This window comes from Hylobates moloch, unplaced genomic scaffold (assembly GCF_009828535.3).
Source record: "Hylobates moloch isolate HMO894 unplaced genomic scaffold, HMol_V3 SCAFFOLD_1, whole genome shotgun sequence".
In the NCBI taxonomy this organism is placed as follows: Eukaryota; Metazoa; Chordata; class Mammalia; order Primates; family Hylobatidae; genus Hylobates; species Hylobates moloch.
Genome location: NW_026652276.1, coordinates 9,759,016 through 9,778,447, shown reverse-complemented (window position 1 = coordinate 9,778,447; position 19,432 = coordinate 9,759,016). Strand labels below are relative to the sequence as shown.

General features: G+C 40.5%; 1 protein-coding gene across 1 annotated transcript in view; it reads left to right on the top strand.

Moving 5' to 3' along the window:
* Positions 1–19,432, top strand: part of DIS3L2 (DIS3 like 3'-5' exoribonuclease 2) — a 480,187-nt gene that overhangs the window by 19,477 nt on the left and 441,278 nt on the right. The window contains exons 2-3 of the mRNA XM_058429965.1: positions 15,167–15,311; positions 15,839–15,996. Of these exons, the coding sequence (XP_058285948.1) occupies positions 15,260–15,311; positions 15,839–15,996 (210 nt within the window). The 5' untranslated portion in view covers positions 15,167–15,259. The remainder of the gene's footprint in view (positions 1–15,166; positions 15,312–15,838; positions 15,997–19,432) is intronic.

The following is a 19,432-nucleotide window of genomic DNA, read 5'->3' as shown; positions in this document are numbered from 1 at the left end:
CTCCCCAGTTCTCTCAGTACCCATTTATTGAAGAGATTGTCCTTTCCCCACTGTGTATTCTTGGCATCTTTTTGAGGGCCAATTGATAGTAAATGTGTATTTTTATTTCTGGGCTTTATATTCCATTCCATTGCTCTGTGTGTCTGCTTTGATGCCAGTACTGTGCTGTTTTGATTACTGTAGGCCATATTTTGAGATCAGGTAGTGTGATGCCTCAGGCTTTATTCTTTTTGCTCAAGATTGCTTTGCCTATTTGGGGTCTTTTGTGATTCTATATGAATTTTAGGATTGCTTTTTCTATTTTTGTGAAAAATGTCATGGAATTTTGGTAGAGATTATATTGAATCTGTAGATTGCTTTGGGTAGTAAGGACACTGTTACAGTATTCCGCAATCATGAACATGGGATAGCTTTCCATTTCTTGGTGTCTTCTTCAGTTTATTTCATTAACATTTGTTGTGTTTTTCGTTTTAAGTATAGTTAGCATAATTTCTTTCTATTTGAATTGCATTTTTAGGCCATTTGCCCCATTCTGGTTTATTTTATGTTGCTTTTTTTTTGAGATGTGAAACATCAATGTGGTTCCAAAAGTGAGAACATATAAAAAGGCATATTAAGTGAAGTGTTATTCCACATCCATTTCTTTTACCTAGTTATCACCTGCCTCCCTTTCACTGTTCCCATCTACTCACTGTAGGTAGCCAGTCTCATTAGTTTCTAATTTACTGTGTTGTGTGTCTTTTTGCACAAATGATCGTATGTGTGTAACTCTTATTTTTTCTTTCTTTGTCATATAAAAGGAAGCATACTATAGATTATTTTTTAGTTAATTCAGAAGCTCAGGAGTTGGTCACAGTAGAACACTTCTGTGTGGTGAAATGAGTGGCCTCAGCTAAATCAAGTTATTGGAGGGGAGAGTAGGAACTTCATCAGGTTATGGTCAAGTTAAGCCTAGAACAGGAAGCAAGCCAGGCTCACCCAGGTATTCTGCCTTGGATTAAAAAGACACTAAATTATTTGGTAGCAGGGATCTTAAATGATAACAATTTCTCTTTCTTGACCCTGCTCTAATCTAGACCTTTGTCCTCCAATCTAGAGGTTACCCTGTATGCTTAATGCACATTTGCTATCTTGGGGTCTCTTTTTTCTCTGTCGTCTTAGAAAATTCCTGTGCACTTTTTTTGTGCTGAGTCTTCTCCTCATTGTACTCCATATCATCCTCTGTCTCAGTTTATTCTGTCATTTTGGTGGAGCACATTCTTTAGTAGCTTCATAAGAAAAAATACAGGAAATTTTTTTAGGCCTGCTATTTTGAAAATGCCTTTATTCTACCCCCATACTTGGTTGTTAGTTTGACTGCGTATAGAATTGCAGATTAAAAATAATTTTCCTTAAAATTTTTTACAACTTTACTCATGTATAATTTACATACATTAAATATTTCTGGTGCTTAACATTTATTCCTGAAAATCCAGTTTTGCTCTGGTATCATTTCCCTTTAGCCTGAAGAACTCAGTATGGCGTTGCTTGTAGTACAGTGCTGCTGGTGATGGGTTTTCTCTTTTATCTGAAAAATGTCTTTGTTTTGCCTTCATTACTGAAGGATATTTTTGCTGGAAATAGGATTCAGGGCCGACAGTTTTTTTCTTTTAGCCCTTTGAAGATAAGTTGTTCCATTGTCTTTGGCTGGCAGGAAAGATGACGATAAAAAATAAGGAATCTGGCCGTGCGCGGTGGCTCACGCTTGTAATCCTAGCACCTTGGGAGGCCGAGGCGGGCGGATCACGAGGTCAGGAGATTGAGACCACGGTGAAACCCTGTCTCTACTAAAAATGCAAAAAATTAGCCGGGCGTGGTGGCGGGCGCCTGTAGTCCCAGCTACTCGGAGAGGTTGAGGCAGGAGAATGGCGTGAACCCGGGAGGTGGAGCTTGCAGTGAGCTGAGATTGCGCCACTGCACTCCAGCCTGGGCGGCAGAGCGAGACTCCGTCTCAAAAAAAAAAAAAAAAAAAAAAAGGAATCTGCTGCCATTCAAAATGTTGTTCTGTTTGAGGTATTTCTTTTTATGTTGACTACTTTAGATTTTTTCTGTATTGTTCGTTTTCAGCAGTTTGATTATGATGATATAAATTTTCAAAACAATTTTCCTTTTTGGGGTTTACTCAGTTTATTGAATCTATGTATTTATGTTTTTCAGCAAATCTGGGATGTTTTTAGCCAATGTTTCTTCATTTTTTTGGGACCTGTTCTCTTCTTCTGGGAAATCAATTCCCCTTATTTATTTATTTTTTTTTGGAGACAGAGTCTTGCTCTGTTTCCTAGGCTGGAGTGCAGTGGCGTGATCTTGGCTCACTGCAACCTCTGCCTCCCAGGTTCAAGCAATTCTTGTGCCTCACCCTCCCAAGTAGCTGAGATTACAGGCATGCGCCACCACATCCTGCTAATGTTTGTATTTTTAGTAAAGACAGGGTTTCACCACGTAGTCCAGGCTGGTCTCGAACTCCTGACTCAGGTCATCCGCCCACCTTGGCACCCCAAAGTGCTGGGATTAACAGACGTGACCCACCAGGCCAATTACCCTTATGTTTGACCTTTTGATATTGTCCTGTAAGTCCATAATACTTTATCTTTTTGTTCAGTCTTCTTTCTGTTTTTCAGGTTGTATAATTTCTGTTGATAAAGTTTAAACTCCCTGAGTGTTTATTCTTTTACCTCTATTTTGCTATTGAGCTTATTCACTGAATTTTTTATTTCAGATATTGTGTTTATTAATTTTAAATTTCTATTTTTTTTTTCTTTTTGAGACTGGGTGTCACTCTGTTGCCCGGGCAGGAGTGCAGTGGCATGATCTTGGCTCAGTGCAACCTCCACCTCCTGGGCTCAAGTGATCTGTGCACCTCAGCCTCCCAAGTAGCTAGGACTACAGGCATGTGCTACCACACCCAGCTAATTTTTGTGTTTTTAGTAGAGACGGGGTTTCACCATGTTGGCCAGGCTGCCCTTGAATTCCTGGGCTCAAGTGATCTGCCTGTCTTAGTCTCCCAAAGTGCGAGGATTACAGGCATGAGCCACTGCACCTGGTCTAAAATTCTCATTTTTAAGTACGTTTTTATTTCTCTGTTGAGAGTTTCAATCTCTTCAGTCATTTCAAGTGTCTTTTCCTTTACCTCAGTGAGCGTAGTTATCAGAACTGATGTAAAGTTCTTATCTGATAATTGTAACATCTGAGTCATTTTGAGGTTGGGATTTGTAGTTTTCCCTTTAGAATGGATGTTTTCTGGGTTCTTAGTATGTCAAATAATTTTGGATTGTTTCTTGAATATTATTTTGTGTAGACTCTGAATTCTGTTAAATTCCTTTGAAGAATCTTGATTTTTTAAATTTATTTATTTCACTAGCACTTAGCTTCAGATCCTGTTAGGCTCAGATTGTGTCTTGTCTCCTGTAGGCTTAAATCTCATTTGAAATTTTTAGGCCTTTATGATGTTGCGTTGAGTCTGTCCTACACGTCTACACAGCTAAGGGGTCAGCCTGAGACTTGAAGAGTCATAAGAATTAGGGGATTCCCTTCTTCAGTGCTCTCCTCTTTTAGATTGCTACTGACCTCCACCTGTGGTCACTCTCCACCTATGGTCCTTTCTTCTAGCCAGGTGCAGCCTATGGAATTTCCATTGAAGATTTAGCTGCGAGCATTGCACCACCCCTGTGATGGTGGCCTGCCCTTGGGACAAAACTTCTATTTCCCTCCCCACAAATTTTATAAAAACTCACGAAATTCCCCCTACTACCAGTTACTTGTCCAGATTCCTACTCCTCCCAACAGCCTGCCTCCATTTGTTTACCCTTCAGAATCTATAGGTAGTCGTTTCTGATTTTTTTTCCAGAGTTTATAATTGTTAACCTAATTTGTTTTTAAGTCATTTTTCTGGCTTTGATGGCAATCATAGTCTTTTCCAACTTACTGTTTTCATCAGTGATTCACCTAGTGTGATTTGAAAAACTTCTAGTAAGAGATGCGCCTGGAAGGGCGGGTTAGATTATAGAGCTGCAGTGAGCAACCCTGAAGGGTTTTGAAAGCCAACATGGCAAAACCCTGTCTCTACTAAAAATGCAAAAATTAGCCAGGCGTGGTGGCACACTCCTATAGTCCCAGCTACTTGGAGGCTGAGGCAGGAGAATTGCTTGAACCCGGGAGGCGGAGGTTGCAGTGAGCCAAGATCGTGCCACTGCACTCCAGCTTGGGCGACAGAGTGAGACTCTGCCTTGAAAAAAAAGAAAAAGAAAAAAGAAAAGGCATTTTATAAAATATCTTCTATGTTGTAGGTGAAACATGGAGTGAAGAAAAGAGATTCGTGAGTGAGAGACCTGCTAAAGAACTATTGCCATCTTTATGGTACATACACAGTTGTAACAACCTGAATTCAGACAGTGCTTATTAAGTGGGAAGGGAAGGAATCTACTTAGGACTCATTTTGAAGGTAGAATAGACAGAATTTGGTAATAGATTACTAATGGAGAAAAAGAGATTGGATGTCTACTGTTGCTGCCCAGGGATGATAATGATGTCATTAATCTGGATGTAGTATGCAGGTGGAAAATTTAGTTTGAGGAGAATAATAAATTGAATTAGAAACATGTGGCATTCAAAGTGCTTGCCAGTATTATTCAGCAGGATGTTGGAAAGTTAAAGAAGAGCTTTGAAGAGCAGAGCTGGAGATGAAAATTTAAAACTCTTTAAAAGAGAAGTGAGATGAGGTATAAGAGTAGAATCTTGTAAATGGTAGAAACTGAAGAGGTGAGTGAAAAAAAGAGGAGTCTGTAAGGAAATCTGTGAATTGTAGAGAGAGAAAGAGAAGAACCACAAGACTGTTGTGTTCCGGAGGCCAAGGGTGAAGAATTTGTATTACAAAGATATAGCTGGTCAGTGGCATCCTGCACAAAAAACAAGCAAACTGAGAGAATGCCATTATTTAAGTAGTGAGGATTTTTCTTCGTAGGAATACAGAAAGCTTTATTTCATTATAGAGAAGATGATAGATGTCATATTCCAAAAGAGATTAAAGAGTATGTAATGGGGGAAATGGAGGTTGTGAGTCCAGACCACATTTTTGAACTTTGGTAGGGATGGGAATGAGAGAAATGGAATGATAGCTTGTAGCTTGAGATGGGCAGAAGGGGAGCAGGGCCAGGTTCTTACATTGGTTGTGTGCTATTGAGAATACCCCAGTGGCAAGAATAATGGGTGTGTTAAAAGTTCTAGAGTAGATTAAAATAACATGAAGAACACACATTAAGAGGGTTAGGTTATGAATATGTAGGGACATTTTCCCCTCTAAAATAGAAAGCGAGGATAGGTGCAGGTATGGAGAAGTTTGGTCTGGGAGAAGAGTGAGTCCATGTAGGAGAGAGTTGGGAATGAGAGAGTTAAGAGTGAGGTTGATACTTCCACTCTCAGTTATGGCATAGAAAATAATTGGAAACCTGGCTGGGCACAGTGACTCACGCCTGTAATCCTAGCGCTTTGGGAGGCCGAGGTGGGTGGATCACTTAAGGCCAGGAGTTAAAGACCAGCCTAGTTACCATGGTAAAACCCTGTCTCTACTAAAAACACAAAGATTAGCCAAGCAGGGTGGCAGGCACCCGTAATCCCAGCTGCTTGGGAGGCTGAGGCAGGAGAATTACTTGAACCCAGAAGGCGGATGTTGCAGTAAGCCAAGATTATGCCATTGCACTCCAGCCTGGGAGACAGAGCAAGACTCCATTTCAAACAAACAAAAAAAGAAAATAATTGGAAACCAGTCTTCCATGAGACAACAATTAGAAACACCAAACAAATACAGCCCTTCCCCTCAAAGTATTGAGAAATACTTTGAAAGTATTTGAGAGGTAATAAGAGTGTGTCTAGAAGAGAATAAAGGCTCAGAGATATAAGATTAGTATTTGAGACTATTTTTCTCCAGTGAATATTTGCTGAGTTTTTTGAGGGATCAGCTGAAAAACTGAGCAGTACTTTTTTTTTTTTTGAGACAGGGTTTCACTTCTGCCACCTAGACTGGAGCGCAGTGGCCCAATCTTGGCTCGCTGCAACCTCCACCTCTCAGGCTCAAGTGATTGTCCTGTCTCAGCCTCCTGAGTAGCTAGGACTACAGGTGTGCACCCCTGTGCCTGGCTAATTTTTGTATTTTTTGTAGAGACAGGGTCTTGCTATGTTGCCCAGGCTGGTCTTGAACTCCTAGCCTCAAGTGGTCCACCCACCTTGGCCTCCCAAAGTGCTAGGATTACAGGTGTGAGCCACTATGCCCAGCCTGAGTAGTAAATTTGATAGCCTTTTAAGGTTAGAGGGATAGGAATTGGAATTTAGGCCCTGCTAATGTGGGTTGTGAGTGATCTTGGTGAATCACTCTTATTTGGTGTTGGTACCCTGAAGGGCCACAGCCTAGAAGTAGGGGTGAATTGGATATAGATAGGCCCTCACAGGGACTGTTGCTCCACTTGGAATACCTTTAAACCCTGAAAATAGATTGAGGTAATTTATTGTTTCAGGTGCTTGGCAGAAGCAAATGTTGTAAATTCTGTTTGGAAGGTAACATTACTTGTTAATGTTACTATAAACATTCTTTAAATATAATGTCCAGCTCATAATTTAAAAAAATCAAGCATGGCATGATCAAATGACATGAACAAAATCAAGTACAAGCAACAGAAGATAGTATTGATCCATAGGGACTTCTGATATTGGAGTTTTTAGGAGCAGACTTAAATATACTATGCTTACCTTGTTCAAATATAAAAGACGAGATTCAGCGTTCTTAGCAGAGAACTAGAAACTTGAAAAAATGAAAATTTTAGACTTGAAAACAACTGAAATTGGGAACGTAATGGATGGGTTTAAGAGGATTAGACAGAGCTGAAGGGAGAATTAGTGAAGTGGAAAAATTCAGAGAAAAAAGGATGGAAACTACTGAAGAGATTGAGGGAGACAGAGAGACACTGAGGAGATCAAAAGTGTGTAATTGGAATCCTGACAAAGAGTTGAGAGAGAATGGGCAGAAGCAATATTTGAATAGAGAATGGCCGAAAACCTTCTAAAAAACTTTCTAAAACTTATTAAAGTTATTAAGCAACAGATTCAAGAAAACTTACTGACACCAAGCAGCATAAAAAAGAAACCCATACCTTGGCCTAGTGTAGTAAATCTGTAGAAAACCAAAGATAAAGAGAAAAATTTCAAAATCTGCCAGGTTGGCGAGAAGAAATGTTATTCTTTCAAAGAATTGACAATTAGATTAATGGCTGACTTCTCAATGAAACAATGGAGGCTGTAAGACAATGGAATGATACCTTCAGAGTATGAGAGTAAATAACAGTCTAGAATTTTAAAACCTGAGAAAGGCTGGGTGTGGTGGCTCACATCTGTAATCTCAGCACTTTAGAAGGCTGAGGTGGAAGGATTGCTTAAGCCTAGGAGTTCAAGACCAGCCTGGGCAACATAGTGAGACAACATCTCTTCAAAACATAAAGAAAGAAAAAATTTGCTGGATGTGGTGACATATGTGTGTAATCCTAGCTACTCAGGAGGCTAAGGCAGGAGGATCACTTGAACCTGGGAGTTTGAGGTTACAGAGCTATAATCATGCCACTGCACTCCAGTCTGGGTGACAGAGCTCTCTACAAAAGGAAACCCAACCTCTTCCCCAACAAATCTGAGAGAATATCCATTATGAATAAAGATGAAATACAAATGTTTCAAACTTGACAGTTTTTCAGTTGTACTAGTCACTCTAAAATTGCTCCAAAGACATAGCTAGTGACTACCATATTGGCCAACACAGATAAAGAACACTTTCACCATATTAGAAAGGACAGGTATTAAGAAAGTACAAGAGAATATTTTGAACAACATTCTACTCCCACCATGAAATGTTAGATGAAATTGAGAAATTCCTATAGAAATACAAATTAATAAAATTGATTCAAGAAGAAATTTTAAAAATATGAACTATCTTATCTGTTTACAAGTTTTAGTTTTTTTCTTCTGATGCCTTTCTTTGGCTATGGTATCAAGGGAATACTGTCATAACAGAATGAGTTCTCTATTTTCTGGAAGAGTTGTAAAGGATTTGATAGTATTTTTTTCTTTTAAGTTTGGTAGAATACACCAGTGAAGACATTTGAGCCTGAAGTTTTCTTTATTGGAAGATTTTAAATTAATAATTCAATTTATTTACTTGTTATATGTCTGTTCAGATTTTCTACTACTTTTTTTTGTTTTTTTGTTTTTTGGAGACAGGGTCTCACTCTGTCACTTGGGCTGGAGTTCAGTGGTGTAATCACAGCTCACTACAGCTTTGATCTCCCAGGCTTAGGTGATCTTCCCACCTCAGCCACCAGAGTAGCTGGGACTACAGGTGCATGCCACCATGCCCATCTAATTTTTTGTACTTTTTTTTTTTTTTAATTAGGTTGGGGTTTTGTCGTATTGCTCTGGCTGTTCTCAAACTCCTGGGTTCAAGCAATCTGCCTGTCTTGGCCTCTGCAAGTGCTGGGATTACAGGTGTGAGCCACCACGTGTGGCCAAATTTTCTCTTTTTGACTCAATTTTAGTAATTTTTGTTTCTGGGAATTTGTCCATTTTTTTCTAAGTTTATTGTATTCCTTTATAATCCTTTTAATTTCTGTAAGGTTTATAGAGATGTCTCTCTTTCATTTCTATTCTATGGTCACCCTGTGGAGGTAGAAAGTAACCCTCCCAATTAACAGGTAGGATGTCTATGCTGGAAGCACTCCACATGCCAACAAAATTTGAGAGAAATTTTATTATTCACCTAAGAGACTTCTGGGGATGGTAGGGTTAGTACAAGTGGGTCTGGCCTGCCTTGAGTTAGACATAGGGCGTGGGTTATGCTTTTATAATGGCTAGGGTGCTGGGGAGTTCCCATGTGCAGGCCGAGGATCGGCAAAACTTGAATTTTCCCCTGGGGCAAAAGGCAAGGCACATGTGGACTTTCTTATTAGCCTGATCAGTTGTGGGTTCAAAAGGGGAAAAGTGAGGTGAGGCTTAACATAAGTCAGTGGTCAGACATCAAAAATTTAAAAAATGGAGTGAGACTCCTTATTACAATTCTTGACTTCGGAATTAAAAGAAAATTTCCTTGTTCTTTCTTTTCTTCAGATTGTATAACCTTAATTCATCTACCTTCAAATTTATTGGTTATTTCTTCTGCCAGCTTAATTCTCCTCTTGAGCTTCTCTAGTGAATTTTTCATTTCAGTTGTTGTCTTTCCACTTGAAATTTCCATTTGGCTCTTTTTTATAATTTCTCTTGGTTAATATTCTCTGTTTGCTGAGTCATTGTCATCATAGTTTCCTTTATCTTAAAAGTGTTTTTAGTTCTTTGAACATATTTATAATAGCTGCTTTGAAGTCTTTATTGTCTAACTTCAAAATCTAGGCTCCCCTAGAGATAGTTTTTATTGAAACTGTTACCCTTCTATGTATGGGTCACGCTTTTCTGATTCTTTGCATATCTTATGAAAACTGGATATTTTTGATAATATATTCTGTATTCTGATTCCCTTCTCCCCAGAGTTAGAGGTGGTTGCTCTTTTTGTTTGTTTACTGGCTTGGCTGGACTAATTAATTCCATGGAGTTTGTTTCTCCATGGTGTGTGTGTGTGTGACTGCTGATGTCTCTGCTTAGCTCATCCTTTCTTGTTTTTATTTTTCAGTATGGCTGTCAAGTGTTTGCCCCCTGGGTCAGCGTATCTTAGTGGTCAGCCTATGATTGGTCAGAGGTTGTGTTTAAATTCCTTGAAACAATGAGCTTCCCTTTGTCATTGGTTTTTGTGAGGCTTGGAGACTGCATTCAAAGTTCAGAAAGTCTGCCTGGGTTTTACTTTCTCCATTTGCAAGGCCTCATCTTTTTCCAGGAATGAGCAGCTTGCTGTGGCCCTAACATTTCTTTCCTTCATATTTGCAGTCTTGTGCATGTGCACAGTCTTGCAGACCAGCAGGAAAAAATAGATTTTTATCAAGGCCCAGTTTGGCTGTCTCATTCCTGAGTTCTCCACGGTAAGTTTCTGGTTGGTCTGGTGATCTGTTGCTTGCGCTGACTGGTATTGCAAACTCAAGTTAGCTGTAATATTGGCTTTCCCTCCTTTTTTGCCCTTGAAATCACTTTTTGACAATACCTATGGGCATGGAATTCTTCTCCAAATTAATTTAGCTCCCTCTGGCAGTGGAGCTTCCTGTCATCACAGCTTGTCCTACCCTGGTAGCTTCTGTACCAAGGAATTGGGAGCGAGTGTGGGATGATAGGAGCCCCAGGCTAAAACAACACGCTCTTCACTGTTCTTACCAAGATTCAGTAGATTTTCTTGGACCAGCACTTCTCAAATTTGTTGTAATGTTTTTGATCAATATCAAGATCTTTAAATAGTTTTAACAATGTTGTCAGTTTTATTGTTGCTTTAGGGGTTAATATTTGTCAAACTCCTCATTCAACCGTCTGGATATCCTTTCCCCTGCCCCCTCCCTTTCTCTCTACCTTTCCTCTCTGTATGTGTCTCCCTGTGTCTCTCATTTTAGAACATGTAAATTTTATTCAAACAAATTTATTTTGGAATATGTTATGAAGTAGGGGTTTATTGGTTATTTTTAAAAATGGTGTTAAGTAGTGTCTTAATACTACTTGTTGATTAGTCCATGTACTTCTTACTGATTTGTAATATAAATGGTTTATTTTTCTAATCTCATTGAGATTTATTTTAATTTTGCCCTCTTTTTTTTTCTTAATCAGTTGTCATCTTTTGCTTGTTTTTCCCATCTTTTGCTTTCCATTGGCGCATCTTTTTCTCTTTCTAAACCTGTCTTTGGACTTTATCTCTTTGAGTTTCCTTCACTATTCGGCTTCATACATTCCATTTGCTGTGATACTTGTAAGTACTAAGGCTAGGCTAAAACAAGTGAGATGCATAAGGCACAAAAGTTCTAGGAAGCTCTCACTCCTGGGTCCTGCAAGTGTGGGATTGGTACTCATAGAACTTTGCGTTTTCAAATTTTGCACCCTAAGTGCCTGGCTTGCCCCATTGTAGTCCTGGCCCTGCTACTCGTACTTCTCACTAGTGTATATTTGTTGTAACCTGACTTCTCTCCCAAATAGGCTTCATTTATTCAAATTTTTGAGCCTTTGCTATGTACTCTGCGTTGTGCTAGGTTTTGGGGAATACAAAGGATCTCAAGACACTGTTTATTTCACCCAGAAGCCTTCTTCAGATTTGCCCTTAGTGCGGTCTAGTGCCTTTTCCCCATTCCTCATCCTTCCTGCCTTCTTGTACCATGTGACATTATTGACCACTATTGCCTGTTCATCCTAATGTCAGCCCAGCTCTTAAGAATGTATAGCTATTTCCATACAGCCCAGCTCTTAAGAATGTATAGCTATTTCCATACACCCACAATGTATAGCTATTTCTATACATCCCCTAAAAAGGACACCTTTTCTAGGGACCAGTGGGCTGTTGGGCAGTGTATCAGTGGCCCTCACTCTGGAAGTTAGTAAGGATTGGAAACTGGCCCGTGCTTTCAATGTGTCAGGGTAGGAGTGCCCAGGGACTTGTTCAGGCTTAATGGGCCTTTATAACTATGTCACAGGGAATAGAAGATTTCTTGTTTGTTCATTTTCTTTCTTTCTTTTTTTTTTGAGAAGGAGTTTCGTTCTTGTTGCCCAGGCTGGAGTGCAATGGCACGATCTCAGCTCACTGTAACCTCTACCTCCCAGGTTCAAGCAATTCTCCTGCCTTAGCCTCCTGAGTAGCTGGGATTACAGGCATGCACCACCACACATACTAATTTTGTATTTTTTTAGTAGAGACAGGGTTTCTCCATGTCGGTCAGGCTGGTCTCGAACTCCCCACCACAGGTGATCTGCCCGCCTTGGCCTCTCCCAAAGTGCTGGGATTACAGATGTGAGCCACTGTGCCTGGCCTGTTTGTTCATTTTTCTTTTTTGAGACAGAGTCTCACTCTGTTACCCAGGCTGGAGTGCACAGTCTCAGCTCACTGCAACCTCTACCTACTGGGTTCAAGCAATTCTTGTGCCTCAGCCTCCTGAGTAGTTGGGATTACAGGTGCATGCCACCTCGCCCAGCTAATTTTTTGTATTTCTGGTAGATACGGGGTTTTGCCATGTGGCCCAGTCTGGTCTTGAACTCCTGAGCTCAGGCAGTCTGCCTGCCTTGGCCTCCCAAAGTGTTAGGACTACAGGTGTGAGCCACCGTGCCCAGCCATTGTTTGTTCATTTTCTGCTTAGCATTTTATGTACTCAGAATCTTTCCATCTCCTTCTAGTGCTTTGGTACCCAAATGTGGCCTTTACTGCCTGCCTAGCTGTCCGGCTTATTCTTGCCAATTTTGTTTTCTCAGTCCTGCGTTCTTCCCCCATTCTTTGCTGACTTGTTTTTAATGTAGTTTCCTGGTATGACCCTGCTCTGCTTGGTGTTCTCATTGCTTGTTCGTGAAAACAAACTCATCCATTCATTTATGGAGCGGCTTTTGAGTACCTATTCTATCCTAGGTTCTGTGGGAGCCACCAGAGTTACAATGACAAACCCAACCAAACATTCCTTGTCTCCCTGAGCTAGAGAGACAAGTTAGGTGTTCATCACACAAACTGGGATAACTGCTGTGATGGAAAGATACAGATGCAGCTGACCTAGGGACGCTGGAATTGAAATCTGTCCCCTCATCTCACTTACCTGGCAGTAACTCCCCTTCATTTTGAACTTTTGCCTGAATCAGGATTGACATGTAGTGCCCCATTTTCAATTCCGGCGCTTGTTTTTGGGTTGTTGGCAGTTTGCTCTCGACCCCTCGCCCCAACCAAGGCTGCCGCGTTTGTATTCTTAGTCACTAGTGGGAGCATACCCTCATCATGGATCTGTCCTCACTTGGGAGCTCTTTTCTCTTTTTTTTTCTTAATGCCTGCCTCTGTTGGTTCTTTTCCTACATCTTCATTAGCTTCTTTGTTATATTTTCTACTTTACATTTCCTAAAAGTTGCCCTAACCCAGATTTTGTCAGAGTAAGAGTGCCCAGGACTTCTACAGGGTTAATAGGCCTTCACAATGATGTCACGGGGAAGGGAATGTTGCTTGTTCGTTCCTTGTCCTGTGCCCTCCTCTGTATCTGCATACCCTTGCTTGGCAGTCTCATCCATTCTTGAACACTCTGTGTTACCATCTTTATGCAAATGACTGGCTAATTTCTCTGTCTCTTTGGCTCCTATTTTCAAGTATTTGGTGGATCGCTCCATGTGGAGGTATATAATACTCCAAATGGAATTCATCATCTTCTCTAACTTTACCAACTCCCAGTTTCCTACCTAGAAATCTCACACAACCACTCCCACCTTGCTCACTTCCAGACATGCCTGGTTGCTAGGTGGTGCCACTTTGTCCTGTGTAATACCATGGTAAGGGCCTCTTCTTTTCAGTGTCCTGAACTCAAGTTCGGGTCTTCCTTTCCTTTCACCTGTCTGTTCTGATTTTCTCCTAAGATGCATCTGCTGCTAGTATCTGTCAACTCCAGATGACTCTGAGTCCTGTACCAGGTTAATTTTTCCTGAAACAATTCTAATCTGTTGTTTTTCTCTTCTACTCATTCATGCTTTGAAAACTCCCTAGTGCTTTTGAAAAACTGGCCTAGTTTTTTAGACCTTCCAACTTGTTTTAATTTCCTTGCCACTGCCTGCCTTCATATAGGCTGGACTCTATCCAAATGGAATTAATTTTGCGAGAACTCGCCTGTATTTTCTGTTTGTGCCTCTATTTTTATTTCCTTTTGCCAATAGTATGCTTTCCTCACACTCTTAGTTCTTTAAAATCTCTCCTAAAGTACTCTCAGGTTTCCTGACCTGGAGATACTCTTTCTCTCCTATCATCTGTGCATTTATCCACATTTTAAAAAAACATAGTGCTTACCACTTATCCTTCATTCTGTCTAGTGTAGTGCCTTGAAGAAATATGTGTGAAATTAATGAGTGGATAAATGCATTTCTGTATTAAGCCCTCAGACAGTCTTGACTCCTCCATCTGCCTTTCCCATTTCGTTGCTGTTTATATAAAGCCATCTCTTTCTCTCCCTTCTTCCAGTTGGATTGGCTTTATCTGTGAATCTCTTTATCTTTCCCTAAGTGGTCTATTATCCTTTGTCTCCATTGCTTTTCTTCTGCTGAGTTAGTATTAATTTCAATTTAAAGAGAAATTACATCATTTTGATGAAGGATGTGTGTGGGAAATATAGAGGAAATGGAAGCTAGTGTTCAGAATGACATCTTGATTCATTTTGTGGGAACTCAGGCTTCCCACAAAAATTTCAAATATAGACTTGACTCCTGGGCTGGTGGCCAGCAGAGACTAGAAAGTAGAAGTTGTGATGACATGTTCAGCATCCAGGTGGAAGGCCAGGGGCCAGCTGCAGGGCCCCACATTCCAGCCTGCTGATCCTGGCAGCTGCTCTTATATTCCTTAGACACAGCTGTTTGAGCTTCTGATGAGACAACTGGTTTGAGGTGATGGCAGGTAAGAGTAGGGGAAAAGACGTCTAATTACAGTATTGCCATGTTTTGAAAGCGTGTGAATCATCTGGGGTTCCCTGCATAGTTTGGGACATCAAGTTGTGACAATGAATTAGGTTTTGTTGGTGGATTCTAAGGAATTGACTTACTTGGTTTCATAGAGGTATATCATTTGTCCGGAGTTGGACTTAGTAAATGCCACATATTGAGCCCCAGTTTAGTACCTATTCCATTACAGCTTTTAGATTCTAGATCTTTATTATCACTTTTCAAAACTATATTTCTTTATATTTTTGTGCATTTCACAAGCTGAATAGAACCGCAGGATTCCTTATTTTTCACATCATTGCCCCATTTGTGGAGATGTTTAGTTGAAGTGGCCCAAAGAAGCAGTCTAGTGGTACCTGTGAGGGTGAAGGCCTTGAAAAGAAACTTGAGACAGATGGTGTGCTTGACTAACTGCCCCAGAGAATGTGATGCCAGAACCCAGGAGGGGCACCACGTTGCCTTTGCCATTGAACTACTAAATTTCTGAGAGAACAGAGGAGGCTACAGCTTAACCGCTCTCCAATTACCAATCTCTTCTTGGTTTCAGCGAATGACAACAGAGCTGCTCAAGGCGGGAACTCTGAGCTGAACAGTGGAGGTTTCTCTGGATCTGGAGAGAAGAGTGACCTTGGAGCCAATAATGAGCCATCCTGACTACGGAATGAACCTCTGGCCCCTGGGGACCCCCAGAGGTAGTAAAAGGAAAATGGAGTCTGCCTGAATAACTGGAGAACTGAAATAAAAGTGGAATGGGTGTGAAGTGGAGGGTGTCTTAGGACTGAGGGCTACTATAATTCTTTTAGTGACCTCTTAAGTATTCTGTGTGATTTATTCTAGAATTAGATGTGGTTTCTTGCTGTCTTAATTTATTGTTGTATTAAGTACAGCTGTTTAATTTCCTCTGGAAAAGTGGCAATCTTTTAGTAATTTCTATTTTCAAAAAGTTTGTGTCTATAAATAGCAAAGAATACTGAACTCATTATTCAGATTATGTTCCATGCGTGTTGTGCTGATTTAAAACTCAAGTCTCATCTGTGTATATTTTATTCATGTTTTCTTAGCCACTCTTTCCTTTTTGTTATTGTTCAAAATCACCATCACGGAGTTTCAGTCTCTTGTTGGTCTCTTTAAATAATAATTGTAAAAAGGTATAATATCTCCAGTTTTAAAAATACACAGATGTTTGAGGAAAGAGTTGATTGCTGCCTCCTGTTTCTAGGTGTGTCTGCTGTGGCTGGTCCACATGACATTGGTGCTTCGCCAGGTGACAAAAAGTCAAAGAACAAGTCCACACGAGGGAAGAAAAAGAGCATATTTGAAACTTACATGTCCAAAGAGGATGTTTCGGAAGGCTTGAAGAGAGGAACACTCATCCAGGTGCTTAAAATCTACTGGAAGGCTATTCCCTGAATATGTGGAATCCAAAACAATCTATTAAACTATTTCCTGTTCTGTGCTATATGCTTTCAGAGAGATGATGATGTAACAGGTGCAGGGCTGTTATGATGGCATAACAGAGATGATGAGGTAACAGATTCTTCTTAGAACTACATTATATTTAGAGGTAATAAGCACCACAAGACAGGAACAGGCAAAGTGCTCTGAGATTTGAGAGGAGGGAACCACTATTTCCCATTAGGGTTGCCTAGAGATGCTTTACTGGAAGTGACATATTTGAGCCAGGCCATGGATTTGTGCAGTTTGAATAAGTGAAGATAAGAGAGAGCTTTACAAATGTAGGGACCAGTGTGAGCTACTACAATAGAAGTGAGAAATTGGGTTTGGATATACGAAACATTGAATAGTTCAGTTTTTCTGGAGCATGTGGATGCCGAACGATGGAGAAAAATAGATGAGGTTGGAAAGGAAGCAGTAAACAACAATAGACAGTATTTGTTGAGTGCTTTATACTTTACAAACTATGTTTACAAGCTAGTTCAGTGGTTTGGCTGAAGAAATGTTTATTGAGCATCCATTGTGAGCCAGGAACAGTTATGGTTAGGATAAGTGTACAGCATGGGTGCCTTTGACATGGAGGTAGGCAAGATTGCCTTGCTGTACTTAAGCTTGCAGCCCAGTGGTGGGAGGCAGTCATGTGAACAGATGATTTGGGGATAAAATGGCAAGTGCTCAGATAAAAGGGTGACCAGGGTATATGGCAAAATATTGGGGGGAAACCAGGAAACTGTGTAGGCTGAGGTTCTGGAGAGGCTTCCTGGAGTTGGTGACCCTCGTGGTAGGTATTGAGGGTCTAGTTTGGGCCTATGAGATGAGTGATATGTGTGTGGGAGGTATGGAGAGGCAGTGGCGCTAACGAAAACGTGAACTTGTGAAACAACATGGAATATGGCAGCTTAGGCCTCCTTGGGCATAAACTATCAGGCAGGTAGTAGGCTGGGGAGGGAGGCAGGGCCACATATTCTGTGAATTAAGTCTATTTCATAATACTTTCATTAGTATAGAAATATTGCCATATGCTACCTGGCTCACTTGAAAATGCTGTGTTCCATTTTCTCTTATTCTGAGAGCCCAGCTTCTGTATTTGTGTTTTTGGCTGAAGATCTAACCAATTTACAGATACTGTCATCTTCTCTTCCTTTTTGTCCCCTCTCCCTCCCTCCCTCCCTCCCTCCCTCCCTCCCTCCCTTCCTTCCTTCCTTCCTTCCTTCCTTCACCTTTCTTTACCTTTCTGTATTTATCTGTGGTCAAGTGCACATGTAATCAATAGAAAGAAGAAAGAAAACTGTCTTTTAAAAAATGAGTTGGTTATTCTGATTCTTGGAGTACTTTTGGTGGTTTTAATTTATTATTTATTTATTTATTTTTTGAGAAAATCTCACTCTGTTGCCCAGGCTGGAGTGCAGTGGGTACAGTCTTGGCTCACTGCAGCCTCTGCCTCCTGGATTCAAGTGATTCTTGTGCCTCAGCCTCCCAAGTAGCTAGGATTACAGAAGGTAAAAATTAGTCATGCTATCATGCCTGGCTAATTTTTGTATTTGTAGTAGAGATGGGGTTTCACCATGTTGGCCAGGCTGGTCTTGAACTCCTGACTTCAAGTGATCCTCCCGCCTTAGCCTCCCAAAGTGCTGGGATTACAGGCATGAGCCACCACACCCAGCCCTATTGGTGTTTCTTTTTTTTTTAAAGCTTTCCCTGGATTTATTTGACAAGGCCTCTCTTAGGAGAGATGAAGCTGCATCTGGATGTTAGTCCATTCATTAATCCATTCATTTGCTCTTCATCGTTCAGCTCATATCCCAAACACCATTTTATCTGTAAGTTTCTTGGCCCTCCTCTTGTTTCACGCAGGAGGACCCATTGTGCCTTTCCATTCGCATCCTCCTGCACTCTCCTCCAGGAACACTCTCCTCCATTCACCCTGAGCTTCCAGGCTTTTCCTCTAAAAACTATGCTCCTTGATGTCTCTGTGACTTTGTGCATGCTGTTCCTGGTGCTTGGAATGCTTTCTCCTGCTGTCTTGATGTAATGGTGCTTACCTTTTAAGTCCCTGCCTAAATGTTACCCACTTTGAGAAGCCTCATTTTAATTCTCCAAGTAGAGTTGGCTGTTAGTGCTTTCCTGTAGTTGACTTTTTTGTTTTCCCTTTATTCTAAACTTACCACCATTTCTTGGCTTTTATGTTTCCCCCAAATAGACTGTTCATGTCCTTGATGGTAGGGTCATGTCTTGTTCCAGAAGTCAGCTCAGTGCCTGGCATTTGACTGATGCTTACTACATTTATGTTGAATAAATATTTACTTACTGACTGAATAAAGGATCCAGATACTGTCTTTTGAAGAAGAGTGGGGGGAACTTCAGTTGTTAGAACTTGAGAGAAAACTAGCCTAGAATTTTGGCTATAGAATTATACCTGTCTAGAGATAAGGAGAGGACAGCGTTCTCCAGTGGTATTAGCTTCAGCTCCCTTTTAGTTTTTGCTTTTGAAACAACTCGTTGCTGATACTCAAACAAAACAAAACAAAAATCTGATCAATATAACAACTCTAATTCCCAGGAGTTTGTAAGTGATTCCTTCTGGCCTGTGACATCATGGGACTCTGCAGCCAGGGCCTCCCCCCCCAATATGAGAACAGTTGTTCTTTGCAGATGGGAAAAGGAATGGGTTCCAGATATGAGGTCACTGTGTGAAATATACAACACTGTAAATAAGATTTTCATAGTCAGAGAAACAGAGTCCATCTGCTGCTTGATATAAACTTTATGTGTGCAGGCCTTGCGGGGTAAGGTAAAAGGCCAGACAGGAAAGGATATTTTAATGCTGATGGAGAAAATTAAGTGTATTAGAGATACTTAGAAACTTTTGTTCACTTTTGTATTCAAACTCATCTCTTTTGACGTCTTTTTTTTCTCCCTATCCAGAGAAGAAACTTTTATCGAGAGATAGTAGGGGGATTTAAAAAAAATAGGAGTAGAGTATTTTTATTTTGTTTTCAGTACCTTAACTAGTACTTTGACATTTCATTAGTATTTTTTCCTATGTGGGAAGAGGAGACCACAGTCTCCTCTTTCCAGTGTTTGAAACGACAATAACAGTAACACATGATCATGTACATGTAGTTTTGAAGTTTAAAAAAATAATAAAGTCTCACATCAAAAAATGTATTTCATTTCTCTCTTCATAGGTAGAGTACTGAGAGGTTGTTATAGGAGATGTTGGGAGAGATTAGAGTAGGGGATAGACAAGCCTGGGAAGGGCTCCAGTTTAGGGTGATGGTCAAGGTGACATGGATATGAACATGGTAGAATTGGCTGTTTCAGATCCCAAAAGATGCTTTGGCTACAGGAAGTTCAA